Source organism: Aythya ferina (genome assembly GCF_964211825.1).
Source record: "Aythya ferina genome assembly, chromosome: 8".
Taxonomy (NCBI): Eukaryota; Metazoa; Chordata; class Aves; order Anseriformes; family Anatidae; genus Aythya; species Aythya ferina.
The window spans coordinates 22121535-22148456 of record NC_140304.1 but is presented as its reverse complement, the minus strand read 5'-3'; the positions used below and the strand labels follow the sequence as shown (position 1 = coordinate 22148456).

At 39.5% G+C, this 26922-nt stretch overlaps 1 protein-coding gene across 5 annotated transcripts in view; it reads left to right on the top strand.

The window, feature by feature from the left end:
- Nucleotides 1-26922, top strand: part of ST6GALNAC3 (ST6 N-acetylgalactosaminide alpha-2,6-sialyltransferase 3) — a 249563-nt gene that overhangs the window by 10034 nt on the left and 212607 nt on the right. For 2 of the 5 annotated variants that reach the window (XR_014695487.1, XM_084527724.1), the window contains exon 1: nt 16843-17199. Coding sequence is in view for 2 of the 5 variants with exons in the window: in XM_084527724.1 (XP_084383850.1) it covers nt 17173-17199 (27 nt within the window). In the remaining 3 variants the exon portion in view is untranslated. Of the gene's footprint in view, nt 1-553; nt 636-2188; nt 2234-16842; nt 17200-19255; nt 19778-26922 lie in introns of those variants that run through there. The other 3 variants (XM_084527726.1, XM_084527728.1, XM_084527725.1) reach the window with 3 other exon arrangements.

Below are 26922 nucleotides of genomic sequence, written 5' to 3'. Positions count from 1 at the left end.
CACAAATGACAAGAACACAGCAGCCCATTATTAGCCTTCCTAGGTTCTTCTCAGCAAAGGCTGCCCGTGAAGTGTTCCTGCTTGTGTGTTTATCTGCCTGTCTCATCTATATTCCCTTGTAATCCAGCTCTGCTGTTCCTGCAGGAGTTAGTTGTTTTACCGTGCTATATAACTGCAGTATTTCAATCACGTAGCATAGAGAACATAAACTAATGGGATTTGATATTCTTTCAGTAAGGTGTTGCTGAAATTGGAAGAGTATAGCAAAATGGCAGTGGGCAACTGTTGGTAGCTGTATAAAAGAGAGGTCGGGATTACAGCACTGTGGCTGTAATGATTACCTCCTTAGTGCACATAAATATAATTAATTCTCACAACTTTGCCCTGTGATGAAGGCAGGTTAAATGATGTTGCAAACACTGCTCAGAAAGAGAGATGGCACTGTAGTCTTCTAGCTGTGACTAGTGCCTGTAAGGACCAACTGTGTGTGTTGAAGATGGGGGAAAAAACAACCTTTAATTACAATCTTATCCTTTGTGTTTATCTATTTCAGCCGAGAGCAGTGCCTTCTAACTGAACCAAGATAATTTCAGAATGGAATGAAACCAGCATGGACTCAAGTGAATACATAAAAGGTGGGTTGGGGTTCCTACACCATAGAAACATATTAGAAAAGAAACGCTCTGTTTCTGCCCTCTGTTAATCTCCCCAAACATCCTTTATCTGCACCAGAAGAGCTTTCTGTTGTAGTATTGTGTGGAGTGTGATTATCTATTGAAAGAAAAATCCACAGAACACTGAAGTTGGAATCTAAAATCAATGCATCAAGTGTATTGGTCTGACTATTTCTTATCCTCCATGACAGTTTGCGGTGGTAATGATAATAAAAATTTGGCTTTTCCAAAGCAATTAATGTCATCATTTTGCCATAAAAACAATTAATTAAGCTTCTCCAGAAAAAAAAACACATCTGTGTCTTTTGCCTCCTACATCCTTCCCTTTTGCAGTCAAGTATTCAGCCCTGCAGACCTGGGAAACAGTTTGTACAAAAGATGTGAGAAATTCTCTTTTGTGAAAGGTACAACAGGTAGGGAGGGTAAAAAAAATCATCAGTAATTTCCCACTCATATTTTCACAATCTAATGGACCAAAATAAATTAAGCTGGAGGTTAGTTTGGTGTATGTCTCACTCCACAGCATTTTCCTCTGGGTGGCTTTGTGATTAAGAGCAGTATTCAGGACTACAAATGCAGTTCCTGTGGCAGGAACTGCTTAGGCTTGTTTTATCTGTCGCCACTGTCTCATTTATCAGGGACATTTCCTCTTTTGTGGTTGAAGTTCCTCAGACATCCTGTTACCTTTCCAGAGGGGTATGTAAGGGAGTGAGTTGGTGAGTATGTACAACAAAGTTTTATTTGTTAAACTAGGCAATTTCTGGGCTTGAATTTGGAGTTCCTCACAGTATCTATAGGAAAGTGGTAAGCTAATGGCATTGTCCATAAAGTTTGATTACCTAGATTAGATTCCAGTTGTCCATCTTGGTTTTCTAGCATCTATTTTAAAATTAAATTTAAGGTGAAATGAGATACTGAATAGAGTCCCAGCAGCCACTGCAGTAAATGGGGATGGATCTTTTTTATGCAAGTCTAACATGATGGAAAGAAGAAACCATGTACCTAGAGCAAGAGCCAGTGGAGGAGAAAAGGTCCTTCATTTGAGGAAGTGACCCAAGAGAGCCCTTTGTGCCCTAATCCTCAAATTAACTTTAAGTGGAACTGTGAAGATGATAGATTACACAGAATTAAGACACAGTGCCACAAAGATAGATGTCTGAATCTGGCTGTAATAACCGAGTTCTATGCATAAATACCTTTGAAAATCTGTTCCTTAAAATGCTTAATGTGCATAGGTGTTGTAGAATTGCAAACCTTCCATAGCTACTAAAGAAGTAAATGGGTAGAAGGTGCCAAATACATTGGGTTTGGCAAGACAGTTGCAGAACAGAAGCTCTGGCCAAGTCAGTCACAGCTGCCTTCTAGCATCTATCAAAGATGGGTAGAGTTTCTTTACTGCTTGATGAGCTCATTGACTACCATGGCCAATATTGCTTTAGCCCAGGTGAGAGAACTGCTTTTTAAATAGGATAGCTTTTTATTCAGGGCTTGCATTAAGAAGAGAGTTGAGAGCTTGTAAATCAGGGGAAGCGTGGATGATGTAGTATGTGCTTATCAAGGTTAGTTGATAAATGGAGCTGTATGGATGAGCTGTTATTAGTAGTGTTTCTGTTCTGAAAACATTGCGTGTGCAGTGCTGACTTTCTAATGCTGCCACATTTCAGAGTGTCCTTGTTTGTGTGGACTTTGGTCTCCATAAAGCAGGCCTAACTGTTTATGATACCTAACTGTTTATGATAAAGGATAGCAAATGCATGCTGTGTTTATTTCTATTTTCAGAACTACTTTGCTCTTCGTTCCAGGTATAAATCCTTTATTCATTTTAAATTAGTCAACTAATGTGGACTTTGAAATGTTATGAGGATTAGTTTCAATATTTACATAGCACATGTGTTAAAGATGAATATAAGATGCTCTATAAGTGTTAAGATTCAAATATGGGCTGGGAAAAAAGTGCTGCTGACTGAATTTTCAGAGGCAACACGTTAGGTAACACTGAGTCTGTTATGTAAAGGTAAAATAAGAGCCATGGAAAACTTTCCCAAAGCATGAACAATTGAGAAAACTTGTTAATGACTTTGCAGAAAATAATATACCTCTGTTTGGTTTATGAATACTCAAAAACACTTAGGGCCTGATATAGACTAGTAAAGATTGAGAATACTTAAAATTTTGTGACATGATGGAAACAGTATTTGAAGCACATCATTTAGCCTGGGACTATTTCTTGTATTACTGTTGATGCAAATAATAATTCATGTTTAATCTTTATTATTGCTTTTAATTTTGAACAATGTGTGCAAAACAATAAAAAAAAAACAAAAAAAACTTTATTACATGCATTGCAACACAAAAGACAAGGAAATGGAGATAGATAGGCCTTGGATAGAAGTGTGATATTTTTTCTTTTAAATTAATACTGGTCTGTAGAACTCTATTGCCCAGTTATGAATGGGATAAGGTGTTCTGCTAAATGTATTGCCAAGGATCCAGGAAAACAACACAGCTTAATTCAAATATCCTTTGGAAAGGAATGCATGCATGTATGTAGATTCTGGTGTTGGGTTCTATGCAGCAGGTATAAAAGCTATGCTGCAAATTTCCCTTCACTAATGTGTTTGATGTGTTTCTAGTTTTCCTCTTTAAAGAACAACTGTTTGAAAGCCTGCCTGGAGAGCTGTGTTAATTACTCCTTTGCAAAATGAGCAATAAACATTTAAAACTTTTTTCTTCCATTTGCTTCGTACACAGATGCATTTCAGAAGCTTACAAACTTTGTGTGAAATTCTGTCTTTCAGATTGAAGGCTTTTTTTTTTTTTTTTTCTTTTTTTTTATCCCCAAGTACTAAGAATATTTCAGATTAAACTGAAATGAGGTTATTTGTGTTCACCAAGCAAACTGCAAAATCAATTATTTGTGTGGCTCTGGTGTTAATGTGTATCATCTGCTCTTGTATTCTCAGGAAGACAGTACTTCGTCTCTGAGGTGCCAGCACTTTTTCAAATAGCTAAAGTGACAGCTTATATCAATTTGTTTCTGTGATTTACTATTTCAGCATAAAAACAGAAGCAAATCTATTTTTTATCTGTTTCAGCAAAAAAAGCTTTGCTTCACATAGCTGTATTTTACTACACTTCATCTGACATAGAATAATCCTTGTAATGCGTTCTGAGGAGGCTGCTGTAAAGATCTTTTAAAAGAAAGGAAAAAATATGCTCTCAAAGGGACCGGCACTTCTGAAGAGAATGAAAGGCCAATGAATAGTTGGTTAGTATTTCTGCCTCCTCTTTGGTCTACCTTTCCTGAGAGATTTTACAAACTCATTTTGTTAGAATATAGTTATCAGCACTGTGAAACACAGAATACCCGTAGCTTGTTAAAAGTGTGGTGGTATAGTGCAAAAGCTGTCAATAATAAGGCATAATTTGCATTTTGCAAGACTTCTTAAATCATGAAATGGAGTGAAAAGTTACATTTTTGATTCAATGCAGGCCTAGGCATGACTTAAACACTAATTTGCATGATTAGCCAGGGAAACAGATGTATCACGTGAGAGCGTGCTGGATGCAGAGAACTTGTAACTGAGAAAAGAATATTGCTGCATGAAAACATCTAGAGACAGCCAACACTGTGCAGAAAGCATTATATTTGCCAACAAAGTCAAGTATCAAAATAAGAACTACATATAGCATATATATATATTTGTTGTCTGATCTTTTATTTTTATGGTATAATGGATATTTTTGGATCTGTAGAGATCAGGGGCTTGGACTCCCCCTTAGTTTCACTGTAAGGTTCCAGTTTGAAGTTGCCAGTAGAAACAAATGATCTAGCGTGCTGTGCCCTGCATCTGGCAGGGAGGCGTACTCCTTATGAGGCTTTGGCAAGGGGCATCTGCAAAAGGTGGTCAGTGTTAGAAGTCCATTTTATGTACTGCCAAGCAACTCATTCAGAAACTGATTGAAACAGGCTGCTCCATGGCCTGAAGCAATGACAGGAGAACACTGTTGTGGGGGAACAGTGCAATTATTTGTTTTTCCAGGGTCTTGCCTGCATTGATAGCCTTGGTATTTGAGTGTTTCCCAAACATTAAGTGACTTGTATGCAGCACACACTGCTTTGCCAGCTGGAGCCAACAATAAAAGCCTCTATGGGAAGTGCTTGGAGGAGAAGAGCGCTGTCCAAGCTTTCCTGATGCACGTGGGTGACCTTTACACGCATGTGAAATGTGAAGGGGAGCAGAGTGGGAGGCACTGATCTCTTGTTTCTGCTGACCAGTGATAGGACTCAAGGAAATGGCATAGAGCTTTGCCAGGGGACTGTCAGGCTAGGTGTTAGGAAAAGGCTGTTCCACAGAAGGGTGGTCGGGCACTGGAACAGGCTCCCTGGGGAAGTCGAGCCTTACACAGTTCATGAAGTGTTTGGTCAGCACTCTCAGACATATGGTCTAGTTTTTGGGTGGTCCTGTGCAGAGCCAGGAGTTGGACTTGATCCTTGTGGATCCCTTCCAACTCAGGATAGTACATGGTTCTGTTTTATCTTAGCTTTTCCGGGTAAAGCACATCTTTAAAGCTTATAGAAATATGTAACCACCTTAATATGCACAAAGAAGCATAATAGATTTGAAAAGGGACTGAATTTTGATTTCTTCTGTTCATTTGCTTATTCCAATGCAATTCTTGCTCTTTACTTTCCAGTAGTGTTTTGCATGATGACCAGTGAACATCACTGCCACTAATTTGCTGCATGAGATTTATCTGTCTGTATTCCTATTAAAGTTTAGGTGATATTGAACTAGTTATCCCAATATTTAGTCATATGAATTTGTAGACTCACTTATGCAAATATTTATGCTCTGGTACACGTCAGACAAATAATGTGTTAAGATTTGTATAGTGAAGACCCTTGGAAGGTAAATATATGTTACAGAAGAGATGTTGTTTAATGGCAAGACTGAGAAAGTAGTTAGGATGATTTATTGTGAAATCCTAAGCTGCCTGGGGAAAAGAGAACTGATGAATAGTGACACCTAGGAGCCAGAGTTGCTTTGATTTGAAACGGAGAGACTTCAGTATTAAAGAGAATGCTGCTAAGCTATGGGTGTACACCCGTGTGGAATACAGTGCAGCTGTTTGTAATCCTGGATATGAAGTACTCTATAAATTGCTTTAGTGATGAATGGCGTTAAGTTAAAAAAGAAAGTATGAAGGTAAATGTCAAATCAAACTGGCAGTGGCTTGTATAGACGAGCATTGGAACAGGCTGCCCAGGTCAGTGGTAGAGTCTCCATCACTTGATTAGAGGAATAGAAGTGCTATAAAGGTAGAGGCAGGCATCCTTCCAAAGGAGAAAAAAAAAAAAACAAAAACAAACTCTTAGGGAAGTGTGTGACAGAACTTGGGTGGTAAATTGAGGGGAGAATGAATTACTTCCAGAACTCTATGATTAGATATATAAGCATATGTTGCTATTTATTCTCTTCCTGTAGGGAGTATGCTGTTAATAGTTATCCAGCATGTCTCATGAAGGTGTTTTCTTTTTTCTTGTTGGCTCTCCACTACTTCCTCCCTAGATTGCAAGGGTCACTTGTGCTGGATGGGAACTGAGAGCTTCAGAGCAATTGCCTGGAGGTTGTCTTTGGCAAGTGATGATAAAACACAGCTCACAAATCTAAAAACACTCATCAAAGTCTGTTTCCGATCTGTTCCCTAAAAGGAATCATCAACTAATTTCCAGTTTCCCTCAGCAGAGTGTGTGAAGGAAGTCAGCAGGGGAAGCAGACACAGTATTCCTCTCAAAGATTTCTGGGGAAGATGACAAAATTTATTTCTAAGAACAGCAATTCCAGGGAAGTAATGAGCTGTTTTCGAAGGGGTTATCTATGCATACATTATGACCTGCTGTTACACCAGGAATGAGGGTGATAGTTGGGACAGGGCTCTGGCTCCATGTTTGATGTTACTGATACTTGCTCTGTGACATGTAATACCTGTCTGTGCTGTATTTTATCTCCTCTTGAGACTGATTCCTAAGTAAGACAATACAAACGGGGGTGATCCTGCTCATCTTGGTGTGGCCCAGTTTTTCCTTTGTGATCTAGCTATATGGCACAACCCGGTCCATACCATTAAACCTCTTGTAACCCTTTTTTATTGGGTTGGGCCACAGGTAATGTAGGAATGCAAATGCAATGTCTGATTTAATTATCGTCATTCTCTAGTTTTGTGTAATGGTTTCTAAATATGTTGCATATAACGTTTGGATAAATCAGGCTGAGTTCCAATCTGTGCTATTGGAAAGCTGCATTTGAGACTAGGTTGGAAAGGAGAGCAGCGAGGTTACAAAGGGCAAGTTAGAAAGCTCTGACTCAGAAAAGTAATTCAGTCTTCTCACCTGGGGAGCCTCGGTTAAGTACCAGCTATGAATTGCACTGTTGTCATTCTGAACGGTATTTAAATCTGCAGTGAGCTGTTATACCCAACCAAACACCATGAAGGGGAAGAGAGGTCAGTGTATTTGCATGGGTGCCTCTTAAATTTGTTCGCTTTAGAACTGTAGTTTCTCTGAATACTGCCACATGCATGCTCCTCTGAAAAAGTCTTTAGTGGGAATTGGAGGGTACGATGCTAACAAGCTTATTCTCCAATGTTATTTTATGTTTCATTGCACTTTGCTGAAATTTTGACAAAATATACGACTTTTTCCATAGCAGTGGTTTGCCTTTGAATCCAAAAGAGGGATTTCTTTAGTCAGTGGCTACATGAATTTAGGTTAGAGCACTCTGTCTAAAAGCACAGCACAACCCAGTCACAGTCTTCCTTGGAAATTATTGTTTCATTAATTGTTTAATTGTAAGTATTGTTTTCATGCTCTGCTATTGCTGGAGTGCTAGCTGACTACACATTCTGTGGTACTTTCAGTGAGGTCTCTTCTCATGCTTTCCAATGCAAAATCTATGTTCAGTATTTCTTACTTAATCAGCTATCTAAGCCATGAGAGTCTGTCAGACATACTGTAAAATGATTTTGAAAGCCAATGTGATGAAAATGACATGTCAGAAAATAAGCTAATAATGAACAAAGTGTCTTTTAAATGTACTGATGCATAAGAATGCGTGCACACATGTACACACACTGGTGGCTAACTGTTACAAGTAAGCTCAACTCTTTTGGAACTTGCTCCAGTTCTTGATTTCAGTGTCCGTGTAGGAATATCTGATGTGAAATTTGCCACTTCATGGTGAGCCCTTCTAGCTTGTCAATACATTTATATTCAGAATTACACAATCATAAATGGCAAATCTCAAGACCTTTCTCATTAAGAAAAGGGAACAAAAGATTTATAATATCTTTTTTTCCCCCCCATAGTTCTTACTGTCTGCAGAACAACACTGGTCATGGTGTTGTGTAAATGCAGGTGTTGGGCTTACAGAGCCATGTTTAATGTATCTGCCACGTACTGTGTTGCACCACATAGCCATAGCAGCCTGTTCAGTCTGTGGTCAGGAGTCTCTGCACTGTGCCCCCGAGTAGTACAAAAACCTATTACAGTGCTATTTTTTATTTTCCAGTTATTTTTCTGGTTCTTTTCAGCTGACAGATGGGATTTTAACTGTGAGTGTTATGGCTTGTTTCTTGTTTTCTTGAAATCTATACACTAGCATTTTCTGCTGTGTGATGTTGAGTCCTTGCACAGATGAACATCTTGGTTGTATTGCTGTGATCCTACTGTTAGCTTAACAGTAAAATGTGCTCTGCTTATTTTCAAAAGCAAACAAGGAGATAGCAATATTATCTGACAGTGGTGGCTGATATTCTCAGTTCTAGTAGATTTAAGTGAAACTTAGGGCAGCATATTTTTTTTCCTTGTAATTTGCCTCGTCCCTGTGGTTTAACTATCATGCCAGCATTTATCTTGGATGGGTGACTGCTTCCTTCTCTTGCATAATGCTGATAAAGTCTTTGTAGTTATTATATCATATTCCCTGACATCTTCATGCCTATTTTACATCCAATTTTCTATCTGTCTGCAAAGGTCATATCTTGGCCCTTGTCTGTGTATTAAATACATTTTGCTGGCTTGCACTGTGCATTTCTCTTACATACAGAACGCCGCCTGTTGAATTATTGTGAAACTCCTTTATACATCCCTCTTATCTGTCGCTCAGATGTCCCTGTACTCAGAACACTTTCCATTATTGTGGTTCTCTGCATAACTCCCATGAGTGCCACTTCGCATGTAGGTTTACCTCCTCTGCATTATATTTGCAGTTTTGCATTGCATTTTGCACTGTTGTATTTTTGTCTTCATTTTTTTCCCTTAGAGTTTGTCATATTTGATAAATTAAATATCTGCTCTATTTATGCTATTTACTTGGAATGTGAGCTTTAAGCTTTGCATATTTCTTGATTAAACTTTTGTGATCACTCTAAGAATTCACGACATCTTAAGCAAACCTAAACAGTCACTGCCCTGTCCTCATAGCCTTTACTCTGTGTTCTACCTTCCCCTTACACATGCACACACGTGCACTGTTTCCCTTGCTAGGGATATCATTTATGCAGTTAGGTGCAAGCTCCTGGAGTTCATTTAGTGATAATTTAATCCAGGAGAATGAAGGATTTGAGACTAGGTCAAGATGTAGCAGAGTTGCAGTTTGACTGTCCCTGTACAAAGAGGTAATGAAGTTGGTTCATCTTGTACGTACGGTTAGGCAGTTCTGTGCAGTTTGCTCTGCACTCTGTGAATGGAGAGAGCTATTTACTGTAAATACAACTTTGGAGTGAAAGCAAATTTTTCTTTTCCTTTTTTTTCTCCCCTAAAATGGATTGTGCTGCTGTCCTGTTCAAGTGCGGTGAACATGAGACGTGGTGCAGCTGCTCTTTCTTGCATCTTCTGTCTGCAGTTCTGTGCCCCTTACGTGGCCCTCTAAGGGCTTTCTAGCATCTCTTTGGTGTTCACAGGCCTGGATCAGAACTCTAATCGATACCTACTGCTCTCTGGGTGAAGTGGCAGCTCTTCAGGGGTCATCTCATCCTAGGGTGTGCTTAGATCCCAGAGCAGGTGACGACTAGCTTAATGATGTTGCAGATGAAAAGGATGAGCAGTGCAGTGTTTCTCTTTCACCATTTGTCTTTGCAGTTCTTGGTGTAATGACAAGAAGGGATGACTTGGATCAATAGGAGGCTTTCCCTGATGCTCTTTACTTATAAATTTTTTTTTTTTTTTTTTTTTTTTTTTTTAAAAAAAAGTAAATGGTTTGGTTTATAACTAATTGTTGGTAGCAGTATGTGCAAGAAACAGGAAAGGAAGGTCCTGTTATGCCTGGGTATGAAGGATAATCCCAAAGAAGAACATTGCATGGGATGGAGAGTCTGAGGCTAAAGCAGAATAATCTCTTAATGAGGGCATTTGCTGTGGAAGGCTCTCCTGAAGATAATCTAACTAAGAGGTTTTTGTAGTAACCAATACTGTCAACCTTAGACTTGGTAGAAGAACTGGTCCTTATACAAAGCATATTGCAGGTCTGTGAAAGTACTTGCCACCTTTGCTTGAATCGCTTCAGGTGCCGTGCAGGTTTGCATCTCAAGCAGCCCTGCTTTTCAGCCATGCCTTGAATAATCTGTTTGGGATAGAAGAAGGTTAAATAACTTCATTATGACAGAATTATGTTCTAGCAATACTAACAAAAAGATTCATTATTCCTATGTCACTTACCTCACTATAAATGCATGCACATGTTGTGGAATGGATGACTGCCTGATGCAGCTTATTTTTTCTTGCAGTTTGTAGATCTGAAACTTGGCTGTGCTTTTAGACTCAAATGTTCCAGTACAGCCACTGTACCCTTAAACAAGAGCTGAAAGAGCCGAAATGAACCTGATCTCCAGGAGGTCTTTTATGCTGGATGTGATGAAATCATAATTGGCTACTAATTAGTGTCCTCTGTTTCCAAATGCTTTGTGAACAGATCCTGACTTCTGTGAGAAGTTGCTTCACATTACAGGGTGTGCTTAGCAGCTCGTTCTCCTGAGCAGTACTTGTTCTTGGTGTATCACATAGCGTTTACTTGCATTTCAGCCTCAGACAGGAGGCTTTCTGACTAATCCTGAAATGGATGAATTTAGGCTCTTCCTGTAAACAGCTTTGTTTTGTTTGAGAATATTTTCCAGAGATTCTCACACATTATTGAAAACTCTTGCATGATTTTCGAAGCAAACTGCAAATATGTGCTAAACACTTGAGCAAATACCTCCTGGAAAATGAAAATAATGAATGCAGAAAAGATTTAAAGCTTAAAATCTCCATCTGTGTTGTGATGAGATCTGGGTGTTAACAACCTTCCCTTTCATTCTGCTCTCTCTCAGGTTCTTTCTCTCAGGCTTGCAGAGTCCTGAGCTAGTCTTGTTTTGCCTCTTGAAAGTTGCTTCACTTTTTTTTTTTTTTTTTGGTGAACTTTAGCATGCAGACAGTGAAGCAGAAATGTTTTGTAGATTATTACTTGATTTCCAGCTGAAATAATTCCCTCTGAGGATCCATCTCCCCTTGCTTTAACAAAATTACTATTTTTATCAGTTATTTACCTGCCTATGTTACTGCAATGCTACCTGGGCGATCTACAATGCTATCTTAGCTTGCCTGTGGTCAGTTATCCTTGATACTGCTTTGAGCTGGTTTGTGGAGAAAAGCATGGGGGAAGGAGAGCAGAAGAGGCAGGAGGGGTCCTGCATCTCTGCCTCTGCAGCAGTTCCCAATGAGACACAAAATAACATGATGTAATTCTAAAGGCTTTGTTCAAAGCAAAGCAGGGACAACATCTGAAATGCATTCAAAGCTGAATTCTCGTGCCCCTCAAGTGAACTTACTTTGTGTAACGGTGTTTCTTTTGACTGAGGGTAAGAAAAGCTTCAAGCAATGCTAATGATGGCCACCTTCAGAAACACAGCTAGAAAGAAACTGGGCACATTGTAGAAATGTAAATTTCACAGAAATCTCAAGTGGGTTTAAGATACTGGTTTGAAAATTCTTGAATAAGCTGTTTGGGCTTATTCTCTGAAGGCTATGTTAAAATGAATTTCACTGAAGAAAAACGGTTGCTATTTCTATTTGTAAAAACAGAATTAGACACAAATCTGTCTGCTTTTTACCTGCAGACCTAACCTGATATCAATCTATTTAACTAGGATGTTAGTCAGTGTCCTGGTACCTTTACCAAAGAGTACAAGGTAAATTAAATGTTAATCTTCAAAGCTAATTGACCAAGAAGGCAAATGATATGATAGAAATGACCAAAAAAGCTGTCCTTCTGAACCAGTTGTCTTTCAGTTTTTCATGACCTCACCTACAAGTCCTGCCTGTATTTTCCTTCTCATGGAAAAATCTCCAATGGTTATTTCTTTTTTTTCCAGGGAGAACAAATATTGTCCTGGGCAAAAAGGCCAGTGGATCTGGCACTATATTTGGCCAACTATCCCATGACATTGACTTTCTGGAATGGCACTTTAGGATAGGGTTAGCCTAATATAATCAGATCTCAACCTCTCTCCTCAGCTCCAAAGTTATGGTGCTTTAGGAGTTTTCTGTTTAAATTATGACTATTTATGCTCAACTTATTCCCCCCTTGGTGTACGTACAACATCACTTTCATTTTTGTTGCAAGAGAATTACGGTGTTATGTGATCTCCAAACATTAATGGGTAAACTATCAATAACAGGAACAGACAGAAATGATACGCTGATGATAATCTTGAAAACTATGAGGATGGGAAAGCTCTCTAATTGCGCAGTAACACTAAAAATCTGCATTATGATCCCTTTAATGCATCTCACTCAGATGTTCTCAAATGGTTTTGGCTCCAAGTTTCAATTTCTTTGCTATAGGAAAGTAGGCTGCGATTACAGGGCAGTGTTAGTACGCATGTACTGAAATTGCTGAGCATGTTTTTACAGGTGTCTTTAAATTAAAATGAGAGAGGTTAATATCCAGTGTAATATTAGGCATTTGATTAGCAGGAGGGATGAGAATTATCAAGGTTGTAAATGATTGCGACTGAAGACGTGGTAAATTTCTCATGGAGCCGTACCATTTACTTCCAGTGAAAACTTTACCAGTTTTAGCAAGGATAATTCAACATGCATTTTACACCAAAGACTGGTGAATCAATAAAGTCTCTCAGTGGCTTCAGAATGATGAATGGTAGGATTAAATTGCTTTAAAAATTAGTGTTTAAAAATAGGCCACCCTATCTTTGTGTTTAATCACTATAATGGATGTGTGCATCTTCCATTTTCAGTCTGGAAAACTGTTAACAAAAGAGCTAATGCTCTCTTGAAAATTCTAAAAGACTTAACAAATCATCATCATCATCAGAAGTCATAAATCACCCAAATTAACAAAGATACCATTTTTACAGTGGTACGGGGACCATTGTTTGGACTTCATGTGAACCACTGAAAGGGCTTACTCTAAAACTCCTTGTTTGCTAAGGTATTGGGATTCTTAAACACTTTAACACTTTCTTTTTCAAAGTTAGCATAAAAATGGCATACATTCTTTCTGTAGCTTTTCTTAGAGAAAGTCATTTTAATATATCCTTAGGTTGCATCCTAGTAAATGGTGGTGTTTGTGGACCCAGCAGTTGGTATTAATTGGGTTAGGGTTTGTCACAGGCCAGCATCTTGCTTTCTTTGCTGTTACCTAGAAGTAACCACTTTCACATGAGCTGCTCATTTGTGGGGAGTGGTGTCACAAACAGTCTTGTAAGATAGAAAACTTTATTGGCAACCCCGCTGAATGCCGCTGTAATAGCAGGAGATGGAATCTATCTGATTTCTCGATATTACCATAAAAAATATTAAATAACAAACCTAAGATTTCAAAAGTTTAAAGTGCCAAGCTGACTATCTCTGCTGTCTTGACTTAGTCAAATTTTGTGCTAAGCATCATACATAACTTTAAATCAAATGATCACAACCTGTTTTCAGTTTTAATGCTCACAACCTGTTTATGGGCATAGGTTGGCCAGATGCACGTAGAGAGCAGCTATTTCATTGTTGGCTCCTCCCTGTCCAAATGTGGCTACCCTCTGCCACATGTTGCTTCACGACAATGAACGGGTTGTCCTGTAGACAGGATGCCTAATTTCCTAATTAGATTCTCTAACTGCACGCTCTTACCCAGTGTAATATCCACACTGAACAGCAGGTATATATTGCTGTTGTGTAGGAAAGAAGTTGAGTCAGGAAAAAAAGTGTCCATTTATGTTGGTGTCTGATATAGGGTGTTTGGGATTTTTTTTCTCTCAAGTGTTAGCATTATGTGCTGATAAATCTGCTCAGAATAGAACTCCCGTTACCTTCAATTGCAGCTGCAAGCACCCACTGCGTTTGTGAATAAGACCTTATGGTGTCAAACTGGGAATCCAGAAAAGGAGGGACAAGCATATTAGTTCCTAGCTATTCCTTCAGAAGGCACTGCAGAGGATTTGTTAGAGACAAGTACAGAATCCACCTCTTCACAGCTGCTTTCAAAGACTTCTCATCAGAAAATGGATGCGGGTTTTCTTTATGACCTCTTTCTCATTCACTGTATAACTTCTAATTTTTCCAGTAAGTGAGGCAGTTATCCTGTAGGAAATAGCATTTCTGTGTGATGCTGATTCTCATCTTTTTCAAGTCCTTCTTTTGAACTACAAAAAGGAAGAAAAACGGGGGAAGAAAAAAACAACTTCCTTTGGGGAAAGAATAGTGTGATCATATTAATTCTGGGACACATACACAGGCTGAATTTAAGTTGCACATACAAACTGAATTCTTTTATTTCTTTATTCTTGTGTTTGATGGTACAACTTGAATAGTGCTTTTAACAGTATCATTCGTTTGTAAATCAGTTTTTTTTGTAACCTTAAACCCTCAAACTCAGGGCTGCTGATTATTCTAATAAAGGCAATATACAAAGATCTCTAACTCATTAGCCACCTCAAATCCCCTTATAACTGCATCTTTTTATCTTTTAGCTCACTGTTACACAGCAGTGTAGAAAACTGTTAGAGGGAAGCTTGCTGGTAATATACCGGTAACACTGCCTCTGTTAATTAAAAGGATTGCGTTAAATATATTTTTATGAAAAGTCTGGTACAATAGCTACCAGATGTTACAAAAGACATAAAAGCTTTTGCCTTGAGAATGTATGTTTATAGTTTGAGATGGACTCTACAAGGTACAGCAGGGTTTTGCCACTGGCAGTTTTCATGGATGACAGTGGTTTTAATGAACAGGTAGACATCTTGTTCTCTTTAGATCCAGCAGAACAAACTCTGACCTTAGGATACTGCATGATGCCTAGTGCCTCTAAAGGCTTCAAGAATAGCGTGAATTTAATAGGGGACTAGAATATCAGTTTGTTTGGGTTCAGGGGAGGAAAAGCTCATGATCCAAGATCTGTAAGAAGCTTTTACTGCTTGTGTTTCTTGAGTTGTGGCTAAGTAAGATTTTAAATTTTTCAGGAATGGAATTTCTTTGAGATAATTTTAATGGAAGATGTTGGATTTCATTATAATAATTTGATTGCTGTCATAACTCAAATCAGGTACATAATGAGGTTTAAAAATGGAAATACGTGGGTTCTAGTGAGTTTCTGACCTTCTCCGTAAATCTTTTCATATGACACCTATGTTAAGCAAGAAAATGTTGCTTAGTTTTCCTGTATATAAATCATATTTCTGCATCCTGTTTAAACATTGGAGCCATAACTTAAAAAAATAACTCCAAGCCAGACTACATATGCAAAACACTTTTTGTTGGTTCCTAAAATGACTGTCATTGTGTTACTGACCATTTATAGCATGCTGAAATAATTCTAGTTCAACAAGACCATGAGTTAAACACAGTGCTAGTTTATATCCTGTGGGAGCTTTGGTAGAATAGGTGGAGATGATAAACTGTTGCAGGGTTGAACCTTTATTGCATCTGTCTATTTTCTGTTGAAAGTTTGTAACCATAGAGAGCTACAAAACCTAAGACTGAGATTAGAAAATATCCTTTTGATTGCTTTTGTCTTGCTGTTGTGCTGTTTACAGAAAGAAGTTTCTATTTCTAAAGAGAAAATTCTGGACTACGGCACAAATCTGGCTTCAGGATCTTATTTTTTTTTTCTGGACCCAGGCCCTGAGCAGCCTCTGTTCTGCACTCTGTTCTGGCTGTCATGCTGCCCTGTTTCTGAAGATGTGAGGCAGACAATGGTGGCATGCTCCGTTCTCTGGCTTTCTGTGCATGGCAGAGCATGTTGTGCAGTGGCTGCTGCTGTCTCTCCTCAGTCCTACTGCTGTCAGCCAGAGCAGGGGAAGACCTCCTGAAGTCCTCAGAGGATGCTGCTGCTGGGCTCTCCACTGAACTTACAATAACATTGTATGAGATGCTGGGTAGGCAAAGTGAGTGGTGGGCGCTCTTTTCCCTGTTTTCCTACTATCCAGGCAGTGAAGTAGAGATGGATTGCTGTTCTTCACAAGACCAACAACAAAAACCAAGATTCTCAAGTTCCTATCTCAGCCCCAGAATTTATATATATGTGTATATATACATTTTTTTTTTTCATTTTTCTTTACATCAGTTTTACATATAAACATTTTTTTTTCAGTGTTCTTCCCTGGAGGACAGCTTCCCATTCAAACCCGAGATGGGGCTTTGGGATTCCCTGAGTTTTGTGATGCCATGAAGCAAAGCAGGATGTCATTGAGCAAGGTGGCTCAGATCCAACTTTATTGGTGCCCTTCTTAGTATGTTATATTAGAGTGGTCATAAGAAAACACTACTCTTCTTTGTCTTGAACTTAAATTAACTCACTCCTGCATTTAGAATAATAAATCTTTACTGATGTGTTTTCAAGTGCAGTGGAACATGAGATAAAGTGTCAAGAATGGATGGGGACAGTGTATTTTTTTTTTTTTTTTAAAGAACAACTTTTTCCTCTTTCCCTAAGCCCCCAAAAGAGAGGCACTTTGTATAATAAAACCAGTATCTGCCTGGATCTTTGGAGGGAGCACGGCAGGGGAAGAGTCTTCATTTCTGCAGCTCAGGAGAAAGCGTTTCCCTGAAATGCTGGATTTAAATTTTCTGTTCAAATTTCAGGCCTTCAGTACTGTAATTGAAGGAGTTGCTGGTTCTTCCTGACGCTGCTTTTATGTGAACAGCTGTATACTCAGAGATAAAATCTTGTTAGAGGGCAAATTGGCACAAGCCTATCTAAGTGTGAAATAGCTTTAATATTTTTGTGATGTTAGAATTCTATGTTATAAAAATACTGGGAGTGTAAGGTTTTGATAATATGAGCAAAGAATGTAAATCATTAACAGTGGAAAAAACAAATGTGTCCTTGGCTGAAGAACTTGCTAGAAAGGCCTATTAACCAACCGTATTCTGTAGTCAGCAACATTACCTTTAAATGGCAGTACTTCTTTTGAACATATCATTTAGCTTTTGAATGCCTTCAGAATTTTATTGATGGCTTTTCTTCTTTGGGTGACTACGGTGAGTTATACATTTTGTTTGTCCTTACTTATTTTTACACGGGCAAAACATCTGGAGGTATAGCTGAACACAGCACTCTTCAGAGTTTAGTCTGCTTTAACTAGAGGTAAGCTACCTAGAAAGATGGGCAGTTTCTTCTCTGAGCACGTTTTTTATCCATTTTAAATTCCATTTGTTCTGTTAAAACAAATTTTATAAATAAGATTACACAAGCTTTTCTGTTTAAAAACAAACAAACAAAAAACTAGTTCAGTGTAAACTGGTTGCTGTTAAATGAGCAACTTCAAAAACAGACACCTAAAGTTCTCATCTAAGTTTGGAATGGAAATAAAAGAACAATCATCTGAAAAGTTGTTACTGATTTGTAGGGTTTGCTTTTTCCTTCTTCCAGTATTTCTATGGATGCTTGCATTTTGATCCCTGGAAGTTCATGCATTTAAATATTTAACTTTCTAAATAGTAAATGTTTTGTGACAACACTGTGCTTTGTATGAAAGCCATATACTGTGTAAGACAGGCTATATCATAGAATGGCTTGGGTTGGGTAAAGGATATATATCCTTTATATCCTATAGATATAAAATACTGTAACAGCTTATTCAAAGTTTATTTCATCTTGGAGAAGAAAGAAAAAGTTTTCCTAAAACGTTAGGTCTGGACAACACTTGATTAACACTTGATTTTTTTTTTTTTTTTTTTTTTTTATTTTTTTTAGAATTTCTTTGAAAGAAAGTTGGGAGGTGTGGATTTGAGTGTTTCTAAGTGTGCATTTGAAATGGATGGGAAGAGACTCCAGAACATGTGAGGCTGTGTGGCCATGCTAAATTGTTACCATGACACTGAATAATAGCGAGGTGGTGAGCTGAATTTCTAACAGCATTAATGGTGCCAAGCAATCATTGTCTCCTGGTAAAATGTGCAGAAGTACTCCACAACTCAACTTTTTTCTTTTTTTTTTTTTTTTAAAAAATGAAGTGTCTTGCAGCTGAGTAAGGTTTAGATTAATTGCACTGAGAAGTAAGCTGAGTAGGGCAATATATACTTCCCATTGGGCTCTTTCACTTACTTGTATGGCACTCTTGTTTGAAGCTGTAAGGTTTTCCTGAAAAGTAATAGTAGAATTCAGACTATGCCAAGACTCAGGTGTTCTCCTCAGTGGTGAGAGGGGCTGAGGAGCTTGCAGGGCCTGTGTTGAAGAAGAGAGGAGGAAAACAAAATAAACCTGCGTGGGTCTGGAGGGACAGTGCAAAGGCCAAACACAAATGGGCATTTTCTTTGGAAGTGCACAGGATTGCAACCAGGGACAGCATGAGCTGCAGAAAGCCTCCACAGTCCCTTTCTGTTCTACTCTTGGGGATGATTTGCCTCTGTATGGAAATGAGGAGGGCTAATAATGCCTTTAGTGTCAATCTACCTGTTGCCTAAAGGGATTGTGCCTGGTTAGGAGCAGCTTGCCAGGTAGGAGCAGTATCAGTTACTAAATGGGTGGCACAGTACTAACCCCTTCTGGATACCACATACTAAGAGTCTGGGTTCCAGATGCAGTGCAGAGAGGATGACTGCATCAATTTCAAGGAATTTTGTGTTTATCACACAAAATCACAGGAGTGAAGCAATATAGCACGCAAAGTATACAGAGGTGTCAAGTGCAGAAAATGAGAAGAGTTACAAGGTGTAGTACTGAGCAATGCTGGGACAGCGTGGAAGTGGAAGAAAGACCGCAGGAGAAGCAACAAATAAGAAGTAAGACCTTTATGATATACAGAGTGCGGTACCGGGAAGTTTGAGTATGGTGAGATGATGTAGAAAAACCACAGGCAAAAACTAACTGCAATAAGAATTTCACAAGTGAATTCATTAATCTGCAGGTAACACCACTTCAGTGTAGTTAACCCCAGAGGAAGTTCAGAGCCTTTTTCAGACCTGCACCAAAAAGCTTTCCCTTCCCTGTGACGTGTGGCAGCCTTTTGCAGGGCAAGGCAGCACAGCACAGGCACCCTTGGTGGGCTACTTGTGTTGCTTGCTGATAACGATGAGCTCACCAAAGGAAGCTGGCCGAACGCAAAACAATACTTCATTCTCACAGGCAGTGTAAGGGTTTTCAGAGCCCAAATAACAAAGAACTTGGACCAACTGGCAGCAACTGTCTCCTGGGAAATCTTAGGGAGTTGCACAGGGATTAATTATAAAGACGTGGCTTGATTTTGGAGCATCACGGACCGCCTGTGAGCCGTAGATTGCTGTCTGTCCGTGCACTTGATGGTGAGCGCGTCCTGGGGCTCACAAACACGCTGGAGCCATGAATCAAACGCGGTCATGTGATGGAGGGGAGGTACCGGGCTGGCGCCCAGCCAGTGGCAGGAGCTGATGGGTGGAACAAACGGGGCATAAAAAGACTAATATGACTAACGGATCCTGGCTGCGTGGTACCCTTATTTGGATCTACAGGAATGTGGGCTCTAGCAGTTCTGCGGCTCTACCAGCCTTTTGCCTGACACTGGAACTGCTGCTCACAAAGTAGAATCCTGCTGCTCTGTGGTAGGAAGGCTAGAGAAAGAACATGGCCTGCATTCTGAAGGTAAATCTCTATCTGTTGCTTGAATGCATTGTTAGAGAGCCCCTCGCTGCTCAGAGGCATGGATTCGGTATGGTCCTATTGCATCTTCGTTGTCTCTTTTGAATACTGGTTTTGTTTGCAAATGAATATGGAGAGATTCTGCAACGTACAGCTGTGCTCTGCTTCCCTCTGCCATTCTTTTCCTCTTTCCCTGCATTGTCAGAACAGCGAGCTATCAGCTAGTGGGAAGGGAACTGTGTGCCGAGTAATAGGAGGGGGGTGAGGGGCTCTGGTTTGTCTCAGTTGACTTTGTTGGAGCTGAATTCCTTCCTGAGCTATAGCATTCGGGCAACAGACTCCCAGTACAAAGGACAAAACGGGAAGTTATTTTCTTTTCTGACTGTGCAGCATTCACTGCTTTTAAAGCAGAGGTTGCAGATGTACACAGCTGCCCCAGTTGCTCCTTAAGCACACACTTCCCTGCTGAATTTACCCAACACCCACATACTCCACAAATTATATTTAGCATTTAATTGTGATCCCTAATTAAGGGACCTATTTGATGCAGGGTTTTTTCCCCTTTCACGCCAGCAAATACAAGTGCAAACTTACCGTGTGCTCATATGCTTTCTCCAGCCTGCTTTCCTCAGATAAAAGTACTTGCAAGCAGCATGTCATGGAGATGGAGGGAGCATCGCTAGCACTGAGTCCTGAATGAAAGGGGAGGAGGCGGAAGTGCAGCCAGTTGGGAACAAACAGCGTTTGTTCCCTTACGGCATTGTCACTTGCAGGCAGCCCCTCTCCTGCGCCTGGCTCCAAAGTGATTTGTTTGCGATTCGTTGGTTATCTCCCTTGCTCCTTTCTGTGTATATTTTGAATAGGTTTGTGCTCTGTTCCTTTTAGTAAATAAAACCTATCTGGGAATACTTTGTTATTTTCAGTCTGACCTCCTAACGAAGGGCTGATTATCCCAAACTTTGGGATGGCCTCTCACAGCAGTTGCCTTCAGCGTATCAGCTGAATGGGTGAATTGCAAAGCTTCAAAACAGCCCCCAAATCATAAACAGTCCTGTGTCTCCTGGAATCCAATTCTTATCACTTTCCTCAGTGTTGAACTCTAAAAATAACTGCTTATTTCACTGCACTGTTTTTCCCTCTCATTCTTTCCCTAGTCTTTCCCTAGTAGTAGGTCTGTAGTGCATGGATTAGTTTTTACTTTTGTGAGAGCGCAGATCTTGTGGCAGTTTTTTAAATAAATATGGTGAAGTCTACCTCAAGTGCTGGAACTTCCTTGAACTCAGAGGTTCTGCATGGAGGTGGATGGTAACAGAATCCCTTAAGCAGACAGCACTGACGCAAGTGAGAGTTAAGTTGCAACTTGGGATGGGGCGGTAGGAGCTCTGTGAATGGAGCCTGGCTTCGCAGAGATAAGCAGATGCACCCCTTTTTTAAACACTCCCTAGACTTGGCTTGGATCTGTAGGTTCCAGAAGAAGGGAAACTTTTTTTTTGACAATGTTAAAAGATCACATACAAAATCTTCCTTCTGGCACTGACAGTTAAAAGAGAATATCATTCTAGAAGAAAGCTGCAGTGTGTTCCCCCAGCCTCCTCCTGCACAGTCCGATGGCACAATGTCTCCCAGCATGACTTCTGCAGGGCCTGCCTTTAGAGTTTGAATCATAACACACTAAATGCCTCCCCTCTGCCCAGCCCTGCAGCTCCATTTGGTTGTAGTTCCGATGATTAAATCAATAGATACATTGGTGTTCCTTGACAGGGAGCCTGCTGCCAGCCTGGTTCTTAATCTTGTTAACACAAGCAGGTGCAAGGATAAAAAGTGAAACAGATAAGAGAAGATTAGCTTTGTCATAAGGCAGGCTGGACTTCTTTAGTCAGACATCCCACAGGAGTAATCTAAATGTATAGATCTAGATACTTAACTGTGTATGAGTTCTTAATGTAATGCCTGTACTTCATATAAATATGAGTAGTTGTGTAATTTCTGGATCTGACAAAAACAAAAGCAGCAATTGCCCAAAGGGGATCACAAATATTCTTCAAACTTGTACCATAGCAAGGAAGTTGAGAATAGTATGTATCTCTTAATGTGATGCTTAGTTCTTTCCTGAAATTACAAACCTGTTACCCTCATCCTCCTCCGTTCTCTTAGGTTTGTTCCAGCTCCCTAGTCTATTTGGTCAGTAGCCTGTGTGGAACCATACCTATAGCAAATACTTTTATATACATAAAAACTTTGAATAGGTAGTGACACAGTGTATAGGGAGGCAGACAAACTGTGTTTCCCTGCCACATCTGTTCTGAGTGGCTTTGTGGAGCTGCCTTGTGGCTCTACCTGCCTTAGTTCCTAGATTTTATTTTTAGTTTTTCCTTCTTGCTCATTCCTTTCACAAAGATATTGGGGCTTGTGAATACTGGAGTTCTGTATGTGTAAAAGCTTAATATAAATGATGTTTGATGGCGATGTATTTAATAGCCACTCATCTCTGTTCTTTGTAGTTAATAATTAACCAAAGTTAACTTGCAGTTTACTTAAATATATTGGAAAAACTGTACAACTGTATAATGTCTGATACCAAGACACCCCCCTTTGCTGTAATTACTGCAAGAAATCATCTCTGTATGTAGCACTTGTAGGAGTGCTTGGGAAGGTGATTTTTCCTAAAATGTGTGTCGTCTCTGGGGTGTTCCTTTGTGTACTCTAGTTAAAATAATCAGGACTGTTGCTTGTTGTGGCCCCAGAAAGTCTGTATCCCAATCACTGGTGGGACATCCTGAATTATAACTACTGAAACCCTCTTCTGAGAAATTCTCTCCTCTCTTGAGGAAATGCAGAGAAAGAGGCAAGTTCTAATACACAAGATCTTTTTTTTTTTTTTTTTTTCCTCACCATCATGTCTTTTAAAATCATAGCAGAATAGCTGAGTGAAGTGTAGGCTTTTCTTGGAAGAAAACAGTTGATCTTCTGCTTGTTACTATGGCAGCTACGTGCCACCTCGCTGATTACTAGATTAACAGAGTGATTACTACTTATGTAATCACTGTTAACTCTGCAGATGTTGAACTCCCTGACTTCTGCTGTATCAGCCACTGGCTCTTCAAAATGTTATTAAATACATTATTTCAAAGGGACCCCGGTTTTTGATTAATTGAAAAATGACACTTCAGTGCACCTGTCTTCCTACAGCAAACACATGAATGATGATGGTACCCTGTAAAATGTTAATATCCCCCACTGAGGATTGGGCAGTGATACTTTAAAACAGACAGAATGGGTAATGTTACTTCATAAATACCACGCTTTGCAATGGATTATGCCTTCTCATATTCAGATTCTTCTTTTTAAGTTGAGGTTTTGAAGGAGATGATGAAGGTGAATTATGCTGTCATCACAGGGCAGTTTTAACTGTGTAGCTTTTAGTGTGGTAGAATTTAACAAAAAATGTACTTGACAGGCCTGAGGAGACTAAGTATGAAGTCTAGAAGGATGTTTATTTCTGTTTTGTGTGTTGTGTATTTACTCTGAACAAAAGTGATTTCATGTGTCTGTAGACTGGATGTAACCTATCTGCAGAGATCACCAATGAAACCTTCAGTGAAATTGTGTTGTAAGTAGTGTTATGCCCTATCCCTGGAAATGTTCAAGGCCAGCTTGGATGGGGCCTTGGGCAGCCTGGTCCAGTGGGAGGTGTCCCTGCCATGGCAGGGGGTTGGAACTGGGTGGTCTTTGAGGTCCTTTCCATCCCAAACTACTGTAGAATTTTGTACAACCTCAGGCAATGCTGTTGTGACCACAAATGACTTTGAGTTATTCTTTCCAAAGTAAGCAGGTGGCTAGCTAAAATCCATAGCTTCTTTAATATTTTCCTTATCTAATTACAAAACTGAAAAAAACAATATCACAAACTGTAACTTGCAGTTTTTAACCCAACCCCTTAGCACTGCCAGTAGCAGTGTTTTGAAGGATGCTATAAAAGATCTTGTGTCTCAGCATAAATCTGTGTACTGCTAGGGGTTTGCAGAGTGCAGGGCTGTCCGTGGAGGCAATGTGTATATCCTGCTTGAATGAGGTCCAAGATCATTCACATGCCTCTTGACTGCTAAATTGACTGCAGTAATTTTTATGCAAAAAAATGGGACCTATCTATTTTCCTGTGCTGAGAATTATACTTTGGTCTCATTTGATTCTCACGGTGTCCTCTATCCTTTGCCATGATGACAAATAGAGATTCTAATGAAAAGAACAAAGGTAGCCCTCCTTGTGGGAGGATGCCCACCTGATGGATCATTTCCCAGCAACTGCTGAATTTGCTGCAAGTTGACTGTAATCTGGGTGCTCAACTCAGCCTATGGTGGTTTGCTGATCAACAGTTCTGTGGGCTGAGCTATTTTTATTGTGGCTGGGATAATTTCTGTGAACATACCATTGTATCTTTAGGGATGGAAAGTGTCATGTAAATACAAGAGATCAGTCTTCTGAACTTCCGTTTCCTGCCATTTTTCACACTTTGTGGCTTCTGAAAGGTTTCTTTTTATTTCTATTTTTAATTATAAAGTGCTTGAGGGGGAGAAATTTTCTGTGAGGAAAATACAAGAGGAGTTGTACCCATTTCAAGAGTCCTGAAAATGTTTCATTGCAAATGTAGTTAATAGCAAAAAGCACATAGTTTGCTGCAAGACTGCTTTGAAAAATCTCTTCCAAGAGTAGCAGGCTGTGTAACATTAGTGCTCTGTTTTTGTATAGTACCTGTATTCTGTGTTTTGGAAACTCACGTTTCTACAGTATGGGTCATGTGCCTTAAAGGCATTGTAATAGCAAGCAACCTTCCAGATAACAATTGCAGTGTAAATGCATAAAGGTGCCCCTTATGAGGTATGCAAGTGAGCTGGAAAGTTAGCAGGCAGATGCAACAAAGCGTTACAGAGCAGAATCAGCATTTTTGAGGCAGTAACCAGGTCTCTTGTTGAATCAGCCCATCCTTTATTTGCTGTGGCTGACTTCCCCCACCCCCACTGCCTTCCAAAAAATAATGCTTTTGTAGACAGTGAGAGATGTTCTAATGGATCCTAGCAAAACTCCACAGCTGCTTCTTTCTGATGCTCCTTTTGTTGGTCATTTCTATTTTAAATGCCTTACAGTTATTCTGTTACTAACTAGAAGACTTCATTTCTGTAGGTCTATATTGTTTGCTTCTAATTTGCTCCAGTGAATGAAGTTGCATTAATTAATCTGGCAATGTGTAGGGCTATGATTTGCTGTATTATGGTCCAGTGGTGCTTAATTATCATGTCAGATTTTTTTATAGGGTGTAGCACAAGAAATTTAGTAATGTTTTTTGTGTTGGATTCTTGAAAAAAAATGAGGAAAATTAAATTCTAAGTATAAAACATTCTTGTTCTCATTTGCAATGATATTTAAGTAATTATACTTTAAAGATTATATACTAGTCCACTCCCAAGCACAAGGAGACAGAAGTGTAGTCGGGCTGACTCCTACAGAAGGCTTTCCTTTGGTTGAATGAACTTAATTTTGATGCCTACGTAGCTAAAACAAGACAACCTCCAGTATAAGCATGCTTGAATTAGTTTAAAATTGGACTTCTGTTGTCCTAATTCAGCAGAGGTGTGAAAACCCAAACTGCAAAATCAGCACAAAATTAGGACCTGTCTCAGTTCTGCTTTTAAGTACTACATGATAAACCAGTAATGGGGCAAAAGGTTTTTGGTTTGCAGTTCATCTTTAAGCAATGAAGCATATGTCATCCAGATGTTCTGCCCCCTTCTCTCTCCCCCTTTAGGCTATGTGTGTTTTATGCATAATTGTGGGTATGGACTATTAAATTCCTATATTAAAGGTCAAGTAGTCCTCTCAAAATACAGCCTCTTTATAGACTTGTGCGTGAGCTTCGGTGATATGTCTTGTTCTTTTGTTTTTTAAATTCTCATTTTGGTACATAATGAATGCCAAATAATGGTAGATTACAGCATTGCACACATCACAGGAAGCAGCAGGTTCTTATACTTTGTAATATATCAAAACGCTTGAAATAGAGGTCAGATGTGCTCTTCAATATTTGTAGTGAGATGGCAGGCAGAACAAAGCAGATCTGGTGTCAGAATAAATAAACATGCACCATCAATTAAAGGGGACCTGAAATGCAGCTTAAAATATCACTAAAAAAAGTAGTCTTAGGTTTTAGTCACAAATATCACAGCATCTGCTCATCTAATTCAAAAAGGCAATTTTCAGTAATCTGTTGTTTCATTCCAGTAGTATCTGTGCACCTTCCAGAAGTGTAGTCCCGGACACCGATCTGTCCAGGGCTTGTTCTTCACCTTTTCCCAGAGAAGTGATATTTGTGCAGCGCAGGTTGACTTCATTTAGAGGGATTTGTTTGTGTGAGACTTTTTAAAGAAAAATAAATAAATCCTTGTGTGTATTAGAGGTGGAAAGGAAAGGTCAAATGCTCACATACCCAGAGCAGCTCTTGCCATAAAATAGCTATTTTGTGCAAGAGACTTGAAATTACTGGTTTTAAACTTATTACAGAGTTTTAGTTTGATTTTCAATTATTATGGGCCTGAGCCATGCAGCCAACTGCAATTCAATGGCTGACACCTTGAACAGGATTGGGAATTCTGTGGGAAGAGTGGGAGGTCTTGGTTTGCGTGTTACTGTTTGATCCCTTAATTGCTGAAGATAGGTGCTGATGTGTGGAAAGTTAGTTGTACCCAAGAACATTTCCAGCCTATGAACTAAATAGATTTTGTTATTGTTGTCCATGACCTGTTCCCAATACTTTCTTCTGCCCAACAGCTGCTCTCCATCCATGGCCCAATTTGTAGCACAGATGGTTGGGAATATGCAAATATGACAGAGGTGGAGGTGCGTTAACTTGGTAGTGTTGGAATCCGAGCCCTGTCTCAAGGGGTTAGGAAAAACGGACCTTTATGGGGATCTGTGAACAAGGTGTGTAAAGGAAGCCCTAATTATAGGGTGCAGTCCCAAGAAATAAGGCAAAACTTTGCCTTGAGCCCTATCATTCCTCAAAGCTAAGGGAGCAGTTGCCTTATGGTTGTCAGCAATGTGGGTTGTTTGCTATTCCTGGTGGAAGAAATCTGCATCTACTGCATTTTCTGTGGTTC